Source organism: Ischnura elegans, chromosome 3 (genome assembly GCF_921293095.1).
Source record: "Ischnura elegans chromosome 3, ioIscEleg1.1, whole genome shotgun sequence".
Taxonomy (NCBI): Eukaryota; Metazoa; Arthropoda; class Insecta; order Odonata; family Coenagrionidae; genus Ischnura; species Ischnura elegans.
Window position 1 is genome coordinate 84,621,892 of NC_060248.1, and position 21,265 is coordinate 84,643,156.

A 21,265-nucleotide genomic window follows, 5' to 3' on the forward strand; every position below is an offset into this window, starting at 1 on the left:
AGCTGTTACAGTTTCCTTAAAATGTTATTTTCCATTCACCTTATCCATGCTTAAATCTTACCTAACTTGAACAACCATGGCTTGCCCTCCCTAGTTTTGATCCTAGGTACGCCCTTGGAACTGTTGTCATCAGCATAGGCGGATTTGGGGGTGCACGGGGGCACGTGAAATATGCCCTCTTATCGAATCAAGCCCACAGAATTTTTTTCTCGGGCCACGGCCGTGATGATAAACTTCTCTTCGGGGCCAGGCCACCTGTGTGAGCGAAGACACCAAGGAAGGGTATCCATACGAATTTTTGTAAAACAAGGGGCTGAGCCTAAGTTTTCAGTTACTGAGTATTGCGGGTTGCCTGAGGACTACACGGTTTACTGCTTGCTCATGAGCATGTTTTGGCATATTCTAAGCGCTACTGGAAGAACACACCTGCTTCAAGCTTTGTATTGCCCACACTTCCTGTAGGCTTCAGTTTAGAAATACGTGATATGATGGCCTCGGTAAATATAAACCTTAATCTGTGTGTATAGGAAGCACTTGGTAGAAATATTACATCAATGCCGCCCTGGGAGGGATTGAGAAGGGCTAATTGCATCAGGTTCCGCGAAAAAGTTCTTAATATCTAGCGTTAGGATGGGAATAGGGTTGCGCCCTATGGAAGGCATAAATGGCCAGATAAAATATCTCGGACGACCCTAATGGCTATGTTTTTGGTTACCTTAGAGAAGATATTCTCCTTTCGATGTTTCATGTGGGCAGAAACGATGAGCTGATAATAAAATTAAACCTGTATGAATAATCACCGAGAGAGGAAGGGAAGGGCCCGCACTACCTTGGTCAGGGATTTTTGGGAGTAAGTAAGACCTACTCACTTCGGTCCGGCTTGAGTTTTGCCGGCCCTGCTTGTTTTTCGGATTTCGTTTTCTGTCTCTATGATAAATGACGTGCAACGTAAGTGTACAATTTTATGCCGTACACATCAGCGCCTTTCGATTATTTCTAAAATGACCCTAAAACATAACGCATATAACCATTTTACATTTAGGATTTGGTGGTCACAACAGGACGGATATCGGATTTTATTTTAGATTGAGAGAAATGTTGCATTATGTGGGCTCATTGGTCTAAAACCAATATTTCTGGAAGGCCTGGCGACCCTCCTCAGGAAAATGTTCGCTAAATGTAGGTACTTCATATTATAAGGTTTTGGGGGTTCATGACCTCCATTCCCTTGTGTTCGCCCCTCGGACGCACATTCATTCAAAAGATGTCGAAAATATTTCAACAGCAATTGGCCACCGTAATGTAAGTATAGCAGCCAAAGCTTGGAAGTACAGGCGAAGCTGTATAGGAACTCGGATATCTTTACTTGCTGACCAACGGTATCAGGGGCGCAGCTAGGAATTAAGGCTAGGGGTGTTTCAGGCGCAAGTAATACTGGGGGGCTTGGGGGTACTGCATACCCGCCAGGGTAAGCGGGAGGTCGGAGGTCTTCCCCCGGAAACATTTAAGATAAATGGTTCATAATGGTGATTTTTACGGCCTTCTGAGGGATATTTTATTAATCCTCACACTATTCTATTAGCAATATTAATCCAATTAAGTAAAATAGATTTAAATTAAAAATTTCTGCGAGCTCTGGGGGGGGGGGGGTTTATCCCCCTCGCTGCGCCACTGAACGGAATCGCAATAGTTGCAGAGCTGGATTGAGGTCCTTGTTATGGACGGGCCTACCTCTGCGCCTTGGTGGTAGGCAATATTTAGAGTCATTGATGGGTCGCCCAGCCAGGTCCGTCAATGTGGATTTAATAATCCATAGTGTACGCAATTGAGTTAGCGATACTGGTTTAACTATTGAATCATGTATCATATGACAATTATTTTATACTTGCCATACAGTTTTTAAATGACCGACAATCGAGGAATTTATTGTTGCTCACCCCTATAAATAGACCATTCTGCAACAAGGCATTGTGGCGTTCGCGCTCGAGATTTGCTCATCGCGCACAAGTATGCTCTCCTTCTCACACTTCCTTTAACTCTTTATGATTAAAGCCGCTCAGCGCACGAGGTGGATTTATAATTTATTTTGACAGTATTATGGCATCTGTTGTAAATTAGAGTAAATATGTGAGCAAATAATAATCATGGCAATTGTTTATTATGCCTGGTTCATATTGAAAATATGGATTCTGATTGTCATAGTATTATATATTACGAGGAAAGTAATTATATCCCAACTTTAATATAATTGAAAGGCGCAAAACTCAAGTGTCAAAAATGTTGTCAATTTCAAAATTTTCTGCATCTACGTACTCAGTTTCGGAAATTCGAATTTACTTGGAGATATATGGCGCATTCTACGCTATTCGTCTCAAACTAATCAACGCATTCGCACCCGAAAGCCAGGGTTACATGAATGCAGGATTATCGGCAAATCTGTCTCCCCTTAGAAATCGACGCGGACAGCTGGGTGCTGCCGCAAGTCCTATTTGAAAGGGGAGGAGAGAGTGAAGTAGGAGGAGAATGGGAAGGGGAGGAGGACACCAAAATCCGGCCCAGTCATGGGTTGGGGCATTGTGAGCATACTTGCCAATCAGCTATTTCCGTGGCCAAAGGCTGCGCCCCGCCACACTGCCGCGTCACAGGCGTACCCCCTCGACGTACACGCCCCAGATAGCTTTCTCCCGCCCACAGTATCACTCCGCCTAAGAAATTAGACCCACGAGAACCACCTAAATATTTGACTATCATCTCAAACTATCGTGCGTGATCGTGTGTTGCCTGTTTTCGAAATTATGTTTATGTTTGTTTTGTCTGTGTGTTTACCTGAAGTCAAAAAAGGGTATTTTAAGCTCAGAGTTATGGATTTTGTCGCCAGCCTTGTATTTCTTTGGAGTGAAGCCTCCATGTAAAGAGCGTCAGTGCGTGAGAAAGATTCAGTTTTCCCTACATGGATCATGTCATCCGCATCCTGTAGTGGCGTGAACGTGAAACAAGACTACATTTTACAACAAACTGCTGCCCAGGTAGGCCTCGGCGTAAAGCCTTGACACATTTCTTTGGTAGCTACCTTCAAGCGAAGGTTTGCGCAATGTTGTTAATATCGGTATTGTATTTTAGAGCTGAGAGGGTGTTGTGCAAAATTTGCCCCCTTTTTTAGACCTGTACGCCATGAATTAAATCGATAACTGTTGCTCTATGATGCGACTACGATGTGGTGTTCTTTCTGATCGATCATTTGTTGTTTATCTGCTCAATGTTGTCGAGTGAGTGACTAGCCATTCAGTTTTTATCCGACGTTCATTTTAGAATTTTGTCACTAGTCAGCTGAAATTGTTTTACCTTAACAGCGAAATACTAATTTTTATTAATTTCGTGGTGCATTTTTGTTTGGCAGGAGGCGCAACCTTCTCCACTAGCTCTCCTTGCTGCCACTTGTAGCAAGATAGGGTCGGCAGCGCAGCAACAGTTGCTGAAGGAAGAAGAGGAACTCTTGGCTCAGCAGCAGGAATTGCAGCTCTCACCAGCACAACAGCAGCAGCAACATTTACAGCAGCAACAACAGACACAGCTGCAGCAACAAAGTCAGCTGCAACAGCAGCAACAAAATCAACAGCATTTACAACAGCAACAACTCCTTCAGCAGATTCAACAACAAATTCAACAGCAGCAACAATTGCAGCAACAGCATCAACTACAACAGCAGCAGACGGTTCGTATTTTGAATGCTTCTTCCCTATTTGGAGGTGGTAACGGCACCATTCAAATTTTGCAACATCCTCAAACTAGCCAGCAAAATCCTCACCACCAACAGCAAGAGCTAGTTGTACAACCGCAGAGCATCACGGCGCACCAACACCAATTTCAACAACAACTGCAGCAGTTACAGCAGCAGCAACAACAACAAGTGATAGCGTTGCCTAACTTTCTCCCTGCTAGTATGGCATCATCTGATGCGCATGGCATGGTTGTTGGTGTTGGATCAGCTCCCGCTGGTGGTGTACTTCCCGGTGGTAGCGGTGGTTCAGTGAAGACATTAGTGTCGAGTTCTGGTGCTCCCACAATGGTGTCAGTGCAAGGTGTTCCAAGCCAATTTTTACAGGTAATTCTTTGCTGTAGAGTGGCTTCTCTTGTCATAATTAAACGAAGTTAATTAAGTGATTCTTATTAGAATCATTTCACATGTTCATTTTAACTCGTTCACTCTCTTTTCTTTGTTAACATGAAATATTATGCCATAATTCTTAATTCTGTGGATTTACAGGATTATTCACAGTACAGTGTACATTCAGAGTACTTACAGTGTTTCCAACAGTGGCGTAACTAGGAATATGCTTTTGGGTGGAGGGAAAATGGGATCTGTGGGCGATCTCACCCCCCCCCCCCCCCCCCACATAGTTACGCCACTGGTTTCCAATGTTTCTTTGAGTCGTTGCCTAAAATATGCGTGAATATTTAATATGTCATAGTATAATGATTAAATTTATCTCCTTATTTCCAATGGTGATTGTAGTTTTTAAAGCATGCTAATAAGTAACACAGATTTGTTTTCATGTTTATGGCATTGAGATGGTATTTTAAGTGAGGAAAGTATTTCATTGTTTTGATTTCCATCAGCAATCAGGTTTCAATTACTGACACCATTTACAATCCATGTCACAACTCATCAATTGGTGTGCTATGATGCTGGTGGAAGATGACTGCTTAATAGCTTACCAATTTTTCGACCCATTTCAATGTTTCTATGCTGTCTCTGTTAAAATGCTGTTCACTAGTTGCCTTCTGAATAATCTCCTAAGTCTCGGGGAGGGTTGGATTTTCCTTTTGCAAAAAATTTTCAAGTGAATACTCATGCTTTTCCAGGCGCAGTCGTATAATATGGTTCAAACTGTCACAGTTGATGGCCAAGAGGCCTTATTCTTTCCTGCCCTACCCACTGTTGGGAATGGTGCTCTTGGAGGAAATGGTCCTGGCAGCTCTCCCACAGCTGCTTCAGCTCCCCCTGGGACCACTACTGTACAATTGGCTGGTGGAGGCACAGCTCTTCTTACTCCATCTGGGCAATTAATACGCACTGCTCCAGCCTCAAGTCAAGGGACTCAAGCGACTGTGTTGCCTCCATCAACTCTAGTTCATAGCCAGCACATACAAATACAAGAAGTTCAGAGGGTGCTTGGTGGAACTCCAGGTATAGTTTCTCATTTTTATTTTAAGGCCCTTTTCTATGCTCTTTTCCCTGTGGGAGGCATATTAATGATTATTCTTAAAAATTGTCGTTCATTGCACTGGGTTCACATACAAATAGTTTTTGGAGCTCTCGGCAGATTTTAGAAAGTAGTGGTTTAGAGAAAAATTTAGGTTTCTGACATTGTATGTAGAATAAAATTCATCGTCTGTTGTAGCATTAACCTAAAGTCCGTTTTACATGGGGGATGTCATTGTGCAGGCTGGCACTGTAAACATGTTGAAATTGTGAGAATGCAAGCTTGGAATTAGAACAGGGGCTATTTTGCTGTCTTGCATCCATGCATTCTTGTATTTGTTCTAGCAATTCACTGCACCTATGACACAATTTTGATATCAGGTTGTGCAATGGCATGTCACGTGCAAATCGGCTGTAAGAAATTTTTCCTTCATCATTGATAATCTCTGGGAGAGACATTAGAAGGTTGTGATGATGGGTTTTTATTCAATGTATTGTGACACAATTCATAATCTCCAATGTCCAAGTTTTTGAAAGAAATAAAGTTGTAAACAGGGCACGTCATTGCGCAATCTGACATATGCACGAAGGCGTTGTCAAAATTGCATTTTGTAAAGCGTTGGATTTCTAAAAAGCAAGGATGCAAGATGGAAAAACTGCCCCTGCTGTAATTCTGAGCTCGCATTCCCACAATTTCAAAATATTTTTGCAGTGCTAACATGTGCAATTACAATAGCTTTGTAAAATGGTCTTCAAGTCTATAATGAATCATTTCTGTCATTGTTTATAAATATGTTCACAAAAAGAAAGTATGTAAGATTTTATTAAAATGTGAGCTAAATATTTGAAAATTTAATGTTCAAAGGAAAACTGGATTCCATGTCAGGTGTTTATGAAATAACATACCCTTAAGGCCGTTTTACGCGGTACACGGAATTGTGCAGTCTGACGTACGTGTGAAGGCGCAATCAAAATTGCGTCATGTAAAGCGGTGAATTGCTAGAACACATGCGAGAATGCGTGGATGCGAGACGGCAAAATAGCCCCTGTTCTAATTTCGTTCATGCATTCGCGCAATTCCACGCCATTTTAGAAATTAATGCAGCTCTAACCTGCGCAATTCCGTGTACCGTGTAAAACGGCCTTTATGGTATTTTGTTAAATTTTTCAAACTGTTTTTGTGTGTGCAGTATTACTGTAGTAGTAGAAATTTTCTCATTAATTTGAATGGAGATATTAAATATTCTGAGGTGATAGAGGGTAAATGAAGTCATCACCTTCTCGTTTAAAATATTGAAAAATAGTTTCATCTTTTTAGACTTTATTTACCTAAGATTAATGCATGAAATACCTGGAGAAATATATTGAGAAATGGGAACATAATTGAGAATGACAACGTTCCTAGGAAAGGGTATTTCTTTTACTGTCTTTCGAGAGACAATTTATGTACTTGTTTTTTTTGCTGAAATACTCAAGAAAACTTATTATCCATGATTTTCATGGCTATTGATGATTAAGCAAATTTTTACAAAAGCAGTTTTTTTCATCACTTGATGGGCCTTAAATAGAAAATAAAGTGAAGGATTAAATATATCATTGTTAAAACTTCACTCTTGCACTCTTGTGGTTACTTTTCCACTTATGTCTTGCATTTTGCTGGGAAGCCTTGTAACATGTCAGACTTGATCTGCTGTTTTAAAAATATACATGAATTGTGAAAATAGTAGCTACATGGCTATAAAATTGAAAAGTCTTTTGGTTGTGGTGACGTACATACTTTTGTTTTTATGACTATGCAAAAATTGTTGATTGGTTTTATTTGGTGAATGGGCAGTTTTTCCTTCTGCATCTTGGTGCATTTGAATACTTATATGTACACATCTTATAAAATAACTATTCCTGGGCAAAAATATTTTGCAGTTTTCTTAGCTAAAGTTGTAAATAGTTGCCTGGGAGAAAATTGTTGAAATATGAGATTGTGAGCAAGATGCCATGGTTTTGTTGAAATGAAAATAGCCATTAACATTCTGAATGAAAGTGAGTGGGTATAATATAGGAATTCTATTGCTTTAAGGATATGGCACGTGTGGGATTCTATATCTATATGATCCAAGTTCTTGTTTGTCAGTTTCTTTAGTTCACAATGTATTATGTGCTTTGTATCATTTGATTGAAAATTTCTGTAGAAAGAGATGAAAGGTAAAAAAAATATTTCCGGTTGGTAAGAAAATATTTCAGATGTTTAAATCACTTTTGTGGTCTTATTTATTCTTTATTTTTAGGTCAGAATGTATCAGGTATACGAACTGCAAATGGCGTTAGTGGCAGTGGAGGAGGAGCTGGAGGTGCTGGTGGGAGTATGCCCACTCAAGTTCTTCAGTTTTCTCCTCAGTTTCAATCAGCAGCTGCTGCACCAACTGCAGCTACTACAATGATCCCAGTACAAGTACCAATTGCTATGCCTAATGGGCAAACTGTCTATCAGACTGTCCATTTCCCTCTTCAGGCAATAGCCACGCAGTTTCCCCCACCTGGACAGACACTCCAGGTTATCCCTCAGTTAACTCCAGTAAGTAAATATATTCATTCTGAGAAATTATTTCAAAAGGTATGAAGGCCTGAAGCATTAAAATTTGTCAAACAGTGGTGTCATTGATCTATTGTCTATGGCTGGAGATGGGAATGACTGAAATGAATTTAAAACTGCCTTAAGCGTGGACTAACTTCTGAAATCAAACCATTTCAATACACTGTATTTGGAAAAATATATTTTTGAAGTCTGATAACTGTAGACACATGAAATGTTTAACTGCCATGGAGTTTATTGCTCCTTTTTGTGTATTTTATGATCAATGGTTGGCAAGATTTTGGTTATTCCACCCTCCCTCTGGAATGGATACCCTATTGGTTAGAGGAGAGGACTGACTTACTTTTGACAAAAGCAAAAAAGAATGTTAATGAATTATGAGTTTTAGTTTGCTATGCATGTGAACGTAAAATCAGAAAATATTCTGGGAATTTGATAGTTCAATCATTGGTTGATCATGGTGCATACATTAGTGTGAGAGCTAGAACCTAAAAACTATCTTCCTCCAATTTTGACCAGATGTGCAGGGTTGTATGCTTTTCATTTGCATTTAGGATTTTTATATCTCTTGCACATTGATGGATGTCTGTCATACATGAAGAGCATTAATATAATGAAGAATGATGGGCGGTAGTGTTTCTAATCCTTTTGGATTTTTCCGCTTGTTTTCTTTCTATTCACTGTTATGAAAATAAAATAATGTGTTCTTTACATTTTTTATCTCATGGAATGGTTGTTACATTTGTATTATTTAATTTAATTTAAATAACTGAAAGTTTTTGATGAGTTTCTCCTTTTTTTAATTTGTAGATGCCCACGCAGCAGGTGGCACAGATAATCACACCATCGGGTCAGATACAACAAGTTCAGCTAGCATCCCTTACCCCATTGGGTGCTGGTGGCCCCCTCACCCCTACGCTCCAGCACCAGTCACAGCAGCAGTTACATGCCCAAGTACCTCACTCTCATGCCCACACAATTCCTCATCACCACCATCATCAACATCACCATGCTACCCTAGTCTCCCATGCCACATCACAGCCTCAGAGTGTCTCAGCATCATCATCTTCATCAGCAGCAGTACCATGCAGCTCATCATCTTCCACTCCTGCATCATCTAACGTCACCTCAAGTACCTGGAGTACATCAACTGTGACCACGCCAGGGGTTACTGTTCAGGTAATATATTACAGAAAACTTGTTATTGATTGTAAAATTGAGAGGCCTTGTAAGGGAGGTCGCATATGCTAAGGTGCTGGGATTTGATGTGAATTTGATTACTATGCTTGAGTAGCTAGCCAGGATTTGTCCCCCCAGTAGCATGTGGATGTATTCACCGAGGAATACTACGGCCTAAGTAAAGGTCTGTATAAGGGTTGATACAGGCACATAGTGTGAATCTATCCCAAGAGATGGTCATTGGGAGAAGTTCAGGGCCGTAGGATAGTAATTAAGTTGCATATTTCCCAAAATCCACTAATCTCCACACATCAGCCCTCTAGTCAACCCTCTTCCGCTATCATTCTCTCAAAGACTATTTTTTTATTTTATTTATTTACAACTTCCCCGTAAAAAGCACATAGGGGCCTTTAAAACGGAGGAATTAACAAAGCTCGATATAAACATCAATTCCCTGGATAGGGACCACCTACCCAGGTGGGATTGGAACCCACGACCTGCAGTTTGGCAGACGAGGACTTTACCCCACCATCACCAAGGCAGGCAGACCCACTACCCAATAGGCCTCAGATCATGGCTTGCACAGGGTTCATGTTACGATGACTGTAAATAATTTGCATAAAAGAAAACACACCTACCCTTTCTCATGATTTTTTTATTTCCCATTATTTGGCTGAATATTTATATCACTGAAATTAAAATTAGAGTGTGAAAAAATGGAAAAACACCTCCACAAAAAATTTCCATGCTCAAAAATAAATTTGTCAATGAAAGTCATGGAAATAATGATGAATAACAGGCTTCTGTTAATCGAAAATTATCAAAAGAAATGAAAAAAATATGCCGCACACATGAGTAGGTCCTGGATCATCAGTACGACAATCTGCCACCTAAACCACTGGCTACGGCTGACTCATATCAGATGGGCTCTTATATGGGAATACATTTGACCTGTAAACATTTAACTGCATTTTTTGTTTAAATTATTGGATATACATATAACTACGTCTGGGGGATGATTCGAGGACAGCTCCTGGTGGACAATAACACTACAGAGTTAAATCAAATTCTAAAATCTGGTTTTTGAACACTCCTCTTGGAAGTTTAGAATCCTCTGAGTAATGTTTTTCCTTTGAGCATATCAATAGGTGTGCCTACCCGGCAGGTTGTCCAACCACAGAAGTTGTATGACATGGCATAACAAACGGTGATGTGCAAATGATGCAAAGTACATGTCAGACAATACTTGAATAAGCGCTATGGGTATTGGGAGCATGAGATGCACCTACACAGTAACTTTGTTAGCAATCCTGGCAGCTGTATGTAAATACATAGCGGACAGACAAATAGACATACTCTTTTATACACATAGATTTAACTTATGTAATTGTCAATGCTAATAGGCCATTGAATTTTTTTGAGAAGTTAAATGTTTGGGTCATTAATCATGTTTTGGCTTGGTGAAATTTCTCAAATTTCTTTGTATTTATTATTATATTTAGCTGTAAACTATAAACACATTTCCATATTACAGTAGACTCTTGTTATTACGAAGTTCACGGGACCGAAAAACCGGAGGTTCGTATTAACAAAGTTCATTGGAACGTTTCTTTTAGGAATCGTCGAAAAAAATAGTATATTATAAACGCGATTAAATTACTCGAAAATATATATAAACAGGAAAATTCGTTTCAGTTTTTCAACAGAAGAATGCGGCATGATACAATCAAGGGTTGATATCTTCCTGAATACATTAAGTCCGATATTCGAACTAGATACGTTCCAAGACCTTGTTCCTAGGTTGATAAACTAACAGTCCGGCCCCCGAGAATTGTCCAATGACTGACAAAATGGTCTAGGTCTGGGTAGGGGGCAAGGCTTCCAGTTAAGAATGGGAAACGCTTACTAAGAGTTCCCTGAAGAAAAGAACGAGAAGGGACGACGAGCGTGAAGGACCTAGACGAACAATCACTTGTTTTGGTGATTCGAAGAATGGGCTTGTTTTGGTGAATCAGACTTATTTCGGTGCTCCTTTATGCATTTGACAATGTTGTATGATTAGGCGAGGGTGTGAGGTGCATTTGGGGGACAGCGATTGGCTTTAAACCATGCTGGCGCAGGATTATCCGCCCCTCCTATTGTGCCGTAATCGGACATCTCAATACGCCAGCCAGACTGTATGCAAGTTATCGAGGAGTATGGTTATCCTGCAGAATGCAACACTGCATCACACGCATGCACTAACTCACTATTGTGACGAACTGATCTAGCAGGGCGTGCGATGCATCCGGAGCCCACGGTGACAAAGAACGCGCGAAACGCTGAACAGTTCCTAAATTCACACCGGATTCAATGATACCTTGTTCAGATTGTGATCACAGTGAGAGTTGCCCAGTGCCACACCACGTAGTATCGGCCAAATCGGAAGGCACCAAATTCGAAATTTGAAAATTTTGAATGCTCATATCTCTGAAAATTCACAAATCGAATGTGCATAGGGAGAGGACCGACTGTACATGCAATTTACGAACAGTTATGAGTGGGTCACCATGACTTCACAGGAATGAAGCTTGTTATATGATGTTGCGTGTAAACTGAATAAAGAACCATAATTGATGCTCTTAGGCACTGTACATGAGAAGAACTTTAACGTGGCGCAATTATTAAAACTTAAGTATAGTGAATATGCAATTAAATGCCGTGACTTATGCATGGAACTTCATAATAAAGTTCATTTTGTAACCGCCGGGACCGGGTCTGAGGTTGGTAATTTCTTAAAAACAAAAATTTTGTAATAACGTTTCTTTTACTATAGCTTGGATAGGGCTTTTCATCGGGACCAATGATATGCTTCGTAATAACGAGAACTTCGTAACAACGTTGTTCGTATTAACGAGAGTCTACTGTATCAAGTTATGCAGTTCATACTGCAAATCCTTAGTCCTTAGAGAAGACATTTGGTGTTTACATTGTTACATGGTGTCCCATGAGAAAAACATACAAGATGTGGCACATGTTCTTAGATTGTTCATTTGTTTCTTTACTATGCTTTCAGACTGTTTCAGCCCCTAGTTTAGTTGCGAGCGGAGTCCCTGGAGGTGCTGATTCTCCTGGAGGCATTAGCATTGGTGCCCAGCACATAACTTTGGCAGGTGCGATTGGGTGTTGACTTTCTAAATTCAGATGTTAACTTTTGGCTTCTGCTATTCAGGCCTTCATTGTACTAAAAGCTTTTTCTATCTTTTATTACTTCATTTTCTATCTTATCTATTACTTCAGTGTAATGAGGTCTGAGGTATTTTTCTTACTCTTTAATTTGTCTTTTAGCAATATAGTTTTCAGTAAAAAAAAGCTGTTTCCTGGATTTTTTATTTATGCTCCCAATATTTGCCACTTAATCTTCTTTTAATTCTAGAAATGCAAAATCAGCCTCAAGTTTTTTTCTTGTGCTAGTCCATCTTCAGATATTCTTTACTTAAAAATTTATCACGCAAAGTTAGTCAAAAGTTGATATTGTTTCACTGTTGCCTGCCTGTTTTAAAACCAAACTGAGTAAAGTAATATTAATAAAAAAAAAAAAACCAATATGAAAAGCTATGTCAATCTGGTATTATAATTGTAGTTATTAGGTTTTTGCCATGGTATTTGATTTTTTGCTGCAACAAGTGATTGAATTTCATTATATCATTGTTGGGTTCATAAATTTTGATTGATATTGCTTTTGACAGTAATGACGAGTTATTAATTAAACCTAACTTTATATAATTCAATGTAAATCCAGAGTATCCCTATCTCTTTCATAAATGTTTCTCTAAGAGGTCCTTTATGAAGAGTAAAGTATCAAAGTAAGTGCAAAGCACATGCTTCATATTCATATTATCCCATCAAAATTGAAGGAAAGGAGGCTTCTGTATTTACTCATATTTGCAATAGAAATTACATATATAGCACATTGTAATGCCATATACGAAGTAATTTATATCTAATTGGAATTCACTTATATATAATGAATTCATAATTTCAGTATATAATTAATTTTACATGTACATAATTTTCATGTTTTGTTATTAATATGAGGTACTCTTGTTACTCTTCAGGAGCTCAGGGTCAACAGGTGACTGTAATTCCTGTTTCAAATATAGCCAATTTATCCCAGGCTGGTGGTTTAACTTCTGTTCGTGCTGGAAATAATATCATTCAGGTTGGTAATTGTTAATATGTATTTCTACAACTGTTTTGTTAATGCTTTCATAATGAAATAAAACTTCTCATTTTCACTTAATTAATTGTAGGATGGTTTATGTTTAATATAATGAAATTAGATCTGACAATGCCACATGACATTGGCTATATCTAGGCAATTTTTTTATTAGTGCATGAGGTTGGTCCAAAGATATCACTTCAATCATTTTAGGGGCCTTTCTTTTTTTTCTTCAGTTGATAAATCGCCTATCACGTTAGTAACAAGTCACAGAACTTTTCAAGATGTTACTTAAATTTCCATTTTTGTCGGAAAACCCCTTAAGTTGCATAAAACTTTTTATTCTTGCATTTTAGTTTAGCTTGTTCCTACCTAAGTTCAGCATGTTCCTACCTACGTGTAAATTACTTGCTAAATAAGGAGGATTACTGCTTTGCACTCAGATTTCTATTAAGCAAATAACCCTTAGTGATTAGAATTACTAATCCCTCTGTTGGGTATGCAGTCTGTATTCCCACCTTCCCAATCTTTTTGCTTATATACAGATCTTCAATGAGCTGGATGGTATGCAATTCAGTGGAAATCTTTAACCATATGTACCTTCTGGAATGCATCAAATTGTTAAAACTTATAAATTATTGCAACACCTCTGTTGTAGAAACGTATGGCCTTATGGGCTGCAATGGTGGTATACTTACATACTATAGGATTAAGTATTCATTAAGTGTTATACAATTCTGCCTAAAGGAATCTGATCCAGCATGCAATCCCCTCTTTATTGTTAACAATTCAGTTTTATTTTATGTGATCATTAATAATGGCATTGTTTGTGTTTCTTTCCAGGTTCCAAATTTAGGTAATTTGCAGGCCATCCAACTCATACCGCCTTCCCTCCAAATGAGTGGTGGAAACGGGGCTCAAGGGCCGCTTATTTTATCACCATCAGGGGGAAGCACTAATACCATTACCATTCCACCTCCGAGTACATCGGCTTCAACTCCTCTCCCGTCATCTACCCCTGCCCCTACTACTCCTGCATCTCAATCAAGTACACCCATCATCACGTCAGTCGGCTCTTTGGCATCAGTTCAAGGGATCCCCTTAGGAGCTCAAATCATTGGTATGTTGTGAAAAACCTTTGTATGTCCTGTATTGGTTTGATATTGTTTATTTAGAAGCCAATCGTAGGTACAAAAATTTAATTTTGTGGAAGGTCTACTCTCTTGATTAAGGTGAAATGTCACAGTCCATCAGATTTACAAATGAACCTGTTTATGGCAATGTCGTGATAATTATATAGTGAAAACATCTCGTATCAAAAAAGTCTATTTCATGGTATAAAAATTTAGTCTTGTTTAGTTTAATGAAATAAAACATAGTTATTTTATTTCATTCAACATGAAGCAATTCCACAAAGTAACGCCTGAGACCGTGTCTTATACTTGTTTAGTTTAAAAGAACCCATTTTACCAGTTCAGTTTGTAGTATTGAGCAGCAGTCCTCAATTTTTTTCTAAATCTCCATACCTATGTACAATTAATGCCTTTATTCTCTTATAAGTTTTTTTGTGCATACCCCCAGGGTCAACCTCCACTCAACATTTCCTCTCTGGAAAAAATATTTCTCTTGGCCGCAGGAAGTGTTTTTAATAGTGTGTGTTCATTTCTCTTAGGTAGATTTGATTTTTTGGTTCCAAAACTTATCCTGTCAATCGATTCCATCTTTGTTCTAGCTGCTGGTCAGCAGATACAACCAGATCCTAATGACCCAACACGCTGGCAAGTTGTCAGTACCTCTGCAGGACTTGGAGGTCGGCAAGTGGGGGGAGGAATTTCTGTTGCGAGCAGTAATGTGTCCAATGGTGCTCCAGCAACCGTTGTTGTTACTGGTACGCAAGAAAATCCAACAACAGTTGCATCGGTTTCTGTTGCTCGAACACCTGCTCCAATTAGCACTGCAGTTTCTGATGGGAACGCATCGACACCTCAGCGGGTTAGGGTTCGCAGGGTGGCCTGTACTTGTCCTAATTGCACAGGTCTTGAGAGGTAGGATCCCATTTTTATCTTCATTGGTCGTATAAACTACACTATTTAAACCAATTACATGTGATTGCATGGAATTTTCTGAAAACGTTCAAGTTAAAATGTTTAGAACTTATTTCTCTCATTACAACATTAGGGTGATATAGTTAAAACTAGAAACTTAGGCTATGAGAATTATGTTTTTTCTACGGAAGGACTACGTTATATTTCTCTTAAGTATTCATTTGTTTTACTATTTTTTTGATAATTTTAAATTCTAATTCTTCATGTCTATGAACATAAAGCAGCAAATATGCTTAAAAGTATAATGTTAACCTTATTCATACCAAGTGCTATGCTCCTACCTTTTGCTCCATGCAAATACTTTTTCTTGTTAATGCTGTTAACAATTTACTTTTCTTAATTCCTTCTGGACCAAGTGTGGTTGCTTTTACTATGTTTTCTTTGAATATACTAGTAATTCCATTTTTTATTTCTTAAATATTAGTATGCATACTTTTTTCATGAGTGAAATAAGAATGCCGAACTACTTAGAATTACATACCTCCTTTATCCATTTACTGACCTAGGAATTCTGAGAGGAAAAGACTTCATGTTTGCCACATTTCGGGTTGTAATAAAATATATGGGAAAACGTCGCATTTACGGGCTCATCTCAGATGGCATACTGGAGAGCGACCTTTTACTTGCAGCTGGATTTATTGTGGAAAGCGGTTCACTAGATCTGATGAATTGCAGGTATGTAATAGTGTCTATATTTCAGTTCTTCACATTTATTGTGATTTTTGCCTATGGTAGGTAGTTCTATTGTTTTTTCTTTAACATTGACAGGAAAATGTGTTTTTACATTTAAATGAATCCTCCTCAACTGAATATTTTTAGTGAAACTGAAACCAATTTAAAATACATAAAATCACTGTTCTATGAGCTAATGGTGTGGACTGATGGCATGAATAATGAGAAAGTTAGTGCAGTAGACTTTTCTTTTATTTCTCATAGTGTTCATCATTTATGTAAATCAATCGATGAGTTATTATCTATGTGCATGGTCTGTTACTTTAGATTGCTTGAAAGAGATTTCTGATTAATTTCTTGCTCTTTGAAATTTCGTCATCCAATAGTGGATCTCTTCAGTGTTGATATTATCATTGTAACTCATGCAAAGTGTACTCCCTTTGTCTTTATTTCCACTTCCCATTCTGCCTTTACTCCACTACTCCCTTCCTCTCCTGTTTAACTTCGACTGGCCGTTGCATAATCATGCCTTAGTGCAACTGAATCTTCGGTTCCCTTTGACTGCATTCTACCCAATGAGGTGGTGACAAAAATTGCACATATGCTATATGAAAAATACATTTAAATGTCATAGGTAAAAATTTTTAAATATTAAAATAAATAAATATTATTCAACTGTTTTTTGATTTGTGAAAAAAACTTCAACTGGTATTTTTTATTTGAGGAGACAAATGTGATTACCAATTTTCATCAAAATCTGAGAGGTCAGGAGTTAACTACAGTTTGTAGGGTTTGGTTTGGAGTGAAATGATAATGCATAGTTTCTTGTTCCGATATTTCGTTATCATTTCTGTTTGAAAAAGTGATTTACGATGTTCTAAAATGATCTAGCCAAAACAAATGCAAATTGCTTCAATCCATTTATTTTGAGATTGATACTGACAGAGCTAAGGACACATATACCTGACCATCGTTCAGTTCAAAAGAGGCCAGCATACATTATACCCACTACCTGAATTTCTCTTGCTGGTTTTGATTCATAATGCGATTATTTTTTAATTTTTAATCTTTTTATATTTTTTTTGTGTTGTATTTAGTGTGTAAAAGCAATAGGATTCAATGTATTCTTATTTCTTACAAGTATTGGTTAATGAGAGAACTTCTTCTATAACTTCGTGAAGTAGAGATTTGAAATGTTTATCCATGGCTTAAATCTGAGAAAAAAATTACCGATCTTCATTACCAATGATGATAAAAATGACGTGATTCGAGGTATGCCTACTGCTACGAGTACAGGCATCTTACCCTGAATGCATTTCTTCAGTTGCAAAACTGTGAAAAATGTCATTTTCTATTAATTAAAACACCAAAAGATGAATTTTCTCTGTTTTTCTGCTGTATTTAAGTACAGTAATTGATTTCATGTTTAAATATGTGTTTTTATTGATTTTAGCGGCATCGAAGAACTCATACAGGAGAAAAGAAATTCCAGTGTACAGAATGCTCAAAAAGGTTCATGCGAAGTGACCATTTATCAAAACACATTCGAATACATCAAAAACGTGGAAAGATGGTAAGTAAAACATAACCCCAATCCTGACAAAAGCATTGTTACATACAGGCTCAACATTAATTTGCTTATCACTATTTTGCATTAACTTGATTGGGTCTCAATGATTGCTCTTGCTTGGTACAGGCATACTTCCTGCTTTAATTCAACTAGTGATCTGCTCAAAAATCTCACCTCTTTCTTGAGTACTTGTGTAAAGGGATAATATAATAGAAAGGTGTTTAATTTCTTATATTCCTGAATTCATTCGCTCCGCATGAAGAAATAATTCCTCAGATAATTTTTTTTTGTTCCATTGAGGTATCGTTCCAGTTAATAGATTTTCAGAACCAGCATTGAATCACTGTTTAAGATAGCTGTGATTGCCTTACTTGATGAAGTGGTCTGGGAAAGAATGAGGAACCTTTCTCAATCATGGAAATCACGTGCAAAAAACATTCACTTTTTTGAGAAAAAATTAAGTACAGGAAATACAGTGAAGCTGATGATTTGTTTAAAGCAAATAATTCCACATGTAAATAAACTCTTTCGCATTCTTTTTTTGGCATTGAAATTCATTGCTTCATTTAGACAACAGAGCTCCTCAAACTCCTGTGTTGACTTTTTTTTTACAGACAGTAAATTATGGTTGATAGTTATAGTTATGACTTGAGCAATTTTAGTTTGACTTGAAGCAGTTATTTAGAACAGGTAAAAATAGCCAATACATACTTCATTTTGCACAGTATTTTCTAAGGATGAGTCAGTTTTTAAATTTTTTCGGTTCTTGATGCCGGTCTGGTTCTTACCCATCGGTCCTCGGTTCTCGATACTCGGTTCCAAAGATGAACTCTTATTATCTGAATTATTGGCAAATTTAAATGAGCAACCCCAAGAAGTGAATGAAAATAATTTCACTAAATATTTAAATTACCAAGAAAGCTCTGTAAAAAAAATTAAGAATGTCTCCATAATTGAATTTGCCAAGCAAAAAAGTTTAAACTGGTTCTTTTTCCATGTTTTGATTCAACATTGTTACCCTTCTAAAAATCTATCTAAAAATCGGGAGTCTACTGTATAAGGATTAGCTCTTTTCTTTTAGAGGAACTTGACCAAGTGACCAATCTAAATGCACTATTATAATTCATTTTCGGGAATACGTCTGCGTGCTATTAATATTTAACTCAACGTTTCGTTCCACTTACTGGGAACGTCGTGAACGACGTTCCCAGTAAGTGGAACGAAACGTTGAGTTAAATATTAATAGCACGCAGACGTATTCCCGAAAATGAATTATAATAGTGCATCTAATCGCTGCGAAAACCTTAAAACTAAAATTAAGACCAATCTAAATGTTGATTACAATCATTTTTTCTTAATGTGAAGATAATGAAGTAGAAAATTTGAAATAGTTGCCTAATTCCAGACTCTGCTTCATTGCTTATCAGCTTAACTAGAATTTTTTTACGATAAAGGCAATCATTCATGGTGTTTGACTGCAAACTGGCATGTGATTGGGTAATATTTAATTTTATGTTTCAGGATATGCTTAACAATACTACTGGATCTGATGGAAGTTCATCAGAGGAAGAAGAAGGCAAAATGGCTATTCAGTCAGAAGCAGATCAGTCAAATTTAGCTATCAATGAAAACGTGGACTCTTTTTCAGAGTGATTTTGTGGTAGTGCGGGAACCTAGTTCCGGACATTTCATTTGACTGTGGTGTTTCAAATGGCATCTTGCATATGAATTACATACAAATGCTTGTGCTGGGACAATTATCCAAAAGGTTTTTACACGGTTGTGTTGGTTATGAGGGTGATTAGGATTCAGGAAACTGGATTTTATTAATTGAAATCTTTTAGTTTTAATTTATCAGGAGCGATGAATCAAATATATCATTCATACTTGAATGTTCGATGAGACCAATATTATCTCATCCTAAAGTTGCTGCTGTTGCACTTAAGGAATCAAAAGAACAAGAAACCTAAGTAAATGTTTGTGTTGTGTGAACAAATTATGGAATGTGTGGATGGTATGTGACACAGAACCCTGTTCTCACTTGGAGCTGAAGAAAGCCAATAGTAGAAATTTAAACATCATTCTATTCAGAAACATGAATTTACAAAGAATCATGTTTAAAGTGTACTACTTCTATTATGTGTGCGTGGATTTATCTCTGTGAGATACAAATTTAAAAATTTTATGGACATCATATCCCATATTTCATAGTGATTTTGAAAATCAACTTTTAGAATGGATGGTCTATTAGAGAATAGAGGATCTGTTTTAACTGATTGACCTGGTTTTAAACATTGTGTCTTATTTCAAAGCATATTTACATTATATTGAAGCTTATCTTTTATAAGAGTCTGAGAAAAAAATTTTCTCAGAATAATATTGGTAGGACAAAGGAGGTTTTTGCAGGAAGGGTTGAGTGTATCATTCTTCAATTAATATTTTATCTCATAAGATTTTGCAAGATATTTTTAGCACTCCAATTAAATTGTAGTGTGTTACAATGAAGTTGCAAGTATTGTGGGCTACAATTTCTCGAAATTATTCAGGTTAAGAGTAGCCAGAATTTTTTGCGCAAAATTTTGATTGCGCTGTTGAAGTGTTGATGAATTATATTGAATTTTGTCACCATTGGGGACCTGAGCAATTGTCACAGGGTAGATTTACTTACACTGCACTGAATCTCTCATAGGTTTATGTACACATTTACCATTGTATTTCTGGTATTAATTCCCTTAGACAACTACAATACCTACTTGTGATGTGTTATTGCAATTGCTGCATATTTTAGGCAATGAATTCATTTCATTGTGATTAATTGTATTTGTTTTGATTTGCAGTATTTTATGGTAAGATGAAACCTTAGATGCTACCATTTTACAATTTTATTGATTCATTCCAATTTCCAGACTCTCTTGAATATTTAAATTTTGATCTAAGCAGTAATTTTTATTACATTTTGATTGTTTTAATGATATTTTTACATTGCGTTAAGCCTAAAGGTTATCATGGTTCCCTACATTTTCCAAGAATGTACTTAGTATTTGTATATAGTCATAGGCATTTTAATCTAAAGATCCCATCTATTAGAAACTTAAAAGGTGTTATCTTGTATCTATATGTAGTGTAAATAATGAAATTGTTTTGACCCAAAATGCAGTGTTAGAAGGTCATGACCTACATGTCCAGTTCAAAAGATTTCTAATAGAGGATTTTTTAACTTGAAATTTTATATATAACAAAAAACTATTTTTGTAAATTTATTTATACTTGTATAGATATTTATCAATGTGATTTACCTAAGAGTTATGACAAATAGTAAAATAAAGTATATGTACAAATTACCATGGCATTTACTGCTAATAATGCAACGTCTTATGGTGTGCAACACAGATAGCACGAAGTAAGAGTTATCTGTTTCTTTTGGTGTTCTTACGGAAAAAATATAAGCAGCTTATTGTAAGTTAACACATTCAGTGCGGATGACATATATATATGTCATGAGGGCTTTTCCACTCAGGCGGATGACATAAATGTATGTCTTCGGGAGTACGTTTTTCCGCTGGTCACTAGGGTGCTCCGAGCGCGCCTAGCGTTACTTTTTCACCCTCCCGCAGTTCGGGAGTGACCTTACACCATTGCGGAAGTGTCCGTTTCTAGTTATACGTGTTCCTTCATTTTTAGAGTTTTTTTGTTTACTTTACTGCTGTTTTTGGAACAATTTGGCAGGTTGAGATTTTTCTTTTCATTT

General features: G+C 37.3%; 1 protein-coding gene across 2 annotated transcripts; it reads left to right on the forward strand.

The window, feature by feature from the left end:
* The first annotated feature begins 2,652 nt into the window (after positions 1 to 2,652).
* Positions 2,653 to 20,858, forward strand: LOC124156098 (transcription factor Sp4-like). Of its 2 annotated transcripts, none has more exons than XM_046530421.1 (12): positions 2,653 to 3,026; positions 3,398 to 4,102; positions 4,864 to 5,188; positions 7,486 to 7,772; positions 8,601 to 8,969; positions 12,025 to 12,121; positions 13,067 to 13,170; positions 14,014 to 14,290; positions 14,903 to 15,215; positions 15,776 to 15,950; positions 17,401 to 17,520; positions 19,039 to 20,858. In XM_046530421.1, exons 1-12 carry the CDS (start codon positions 2,958 to 2,960, stop codon positions 19,168 to 19,170), a joined length of 2,973 nt encoding a protein of 990 aa, XP_046386377.1. In that variant the 5' UTR covers positions 2,653 to 2,957; the 3' UTR covers positions 19,171 to 20,858. The 2 variants fall into 2 exon arrangements, with proteins under 2 accessions (XP_046386377.1, XP_046386378.1); XM_046530422.1 differs by having other exon boundaries at positions 15,782 to 15,950.
* Positions 20,859 to 21,265: the final 407 nt, after the last annotated feature.

What these genes read in the sequence shown, in the direction of transcription:
- LOC124156098 (XM_046530421.1), top strand. Translation starts at nt 2,958, where the DNA reads ATGTCATCCGCATCCTGTAGTGGCGTGAACGTGAAACAAGACTACATT. An exon ending in TTCCAAGCCAATTTTTACAG is followed by an intron (nt 4,103 to 4,863) that starts GTAATTCTTTGC and finishes ATGCTTTTCCAG; the next exon opens with GCGCAGTCGTATAATATGGT. An exon ending in TTATCCCTCAGTTAACTCCA is followed by an intron (nt 7,773 to 8,600) that starts GTAAGTAAATAT and finishes TTTAATTTGTAG; the next exon opens with ATGCCCACGCAGCAGGTGGC.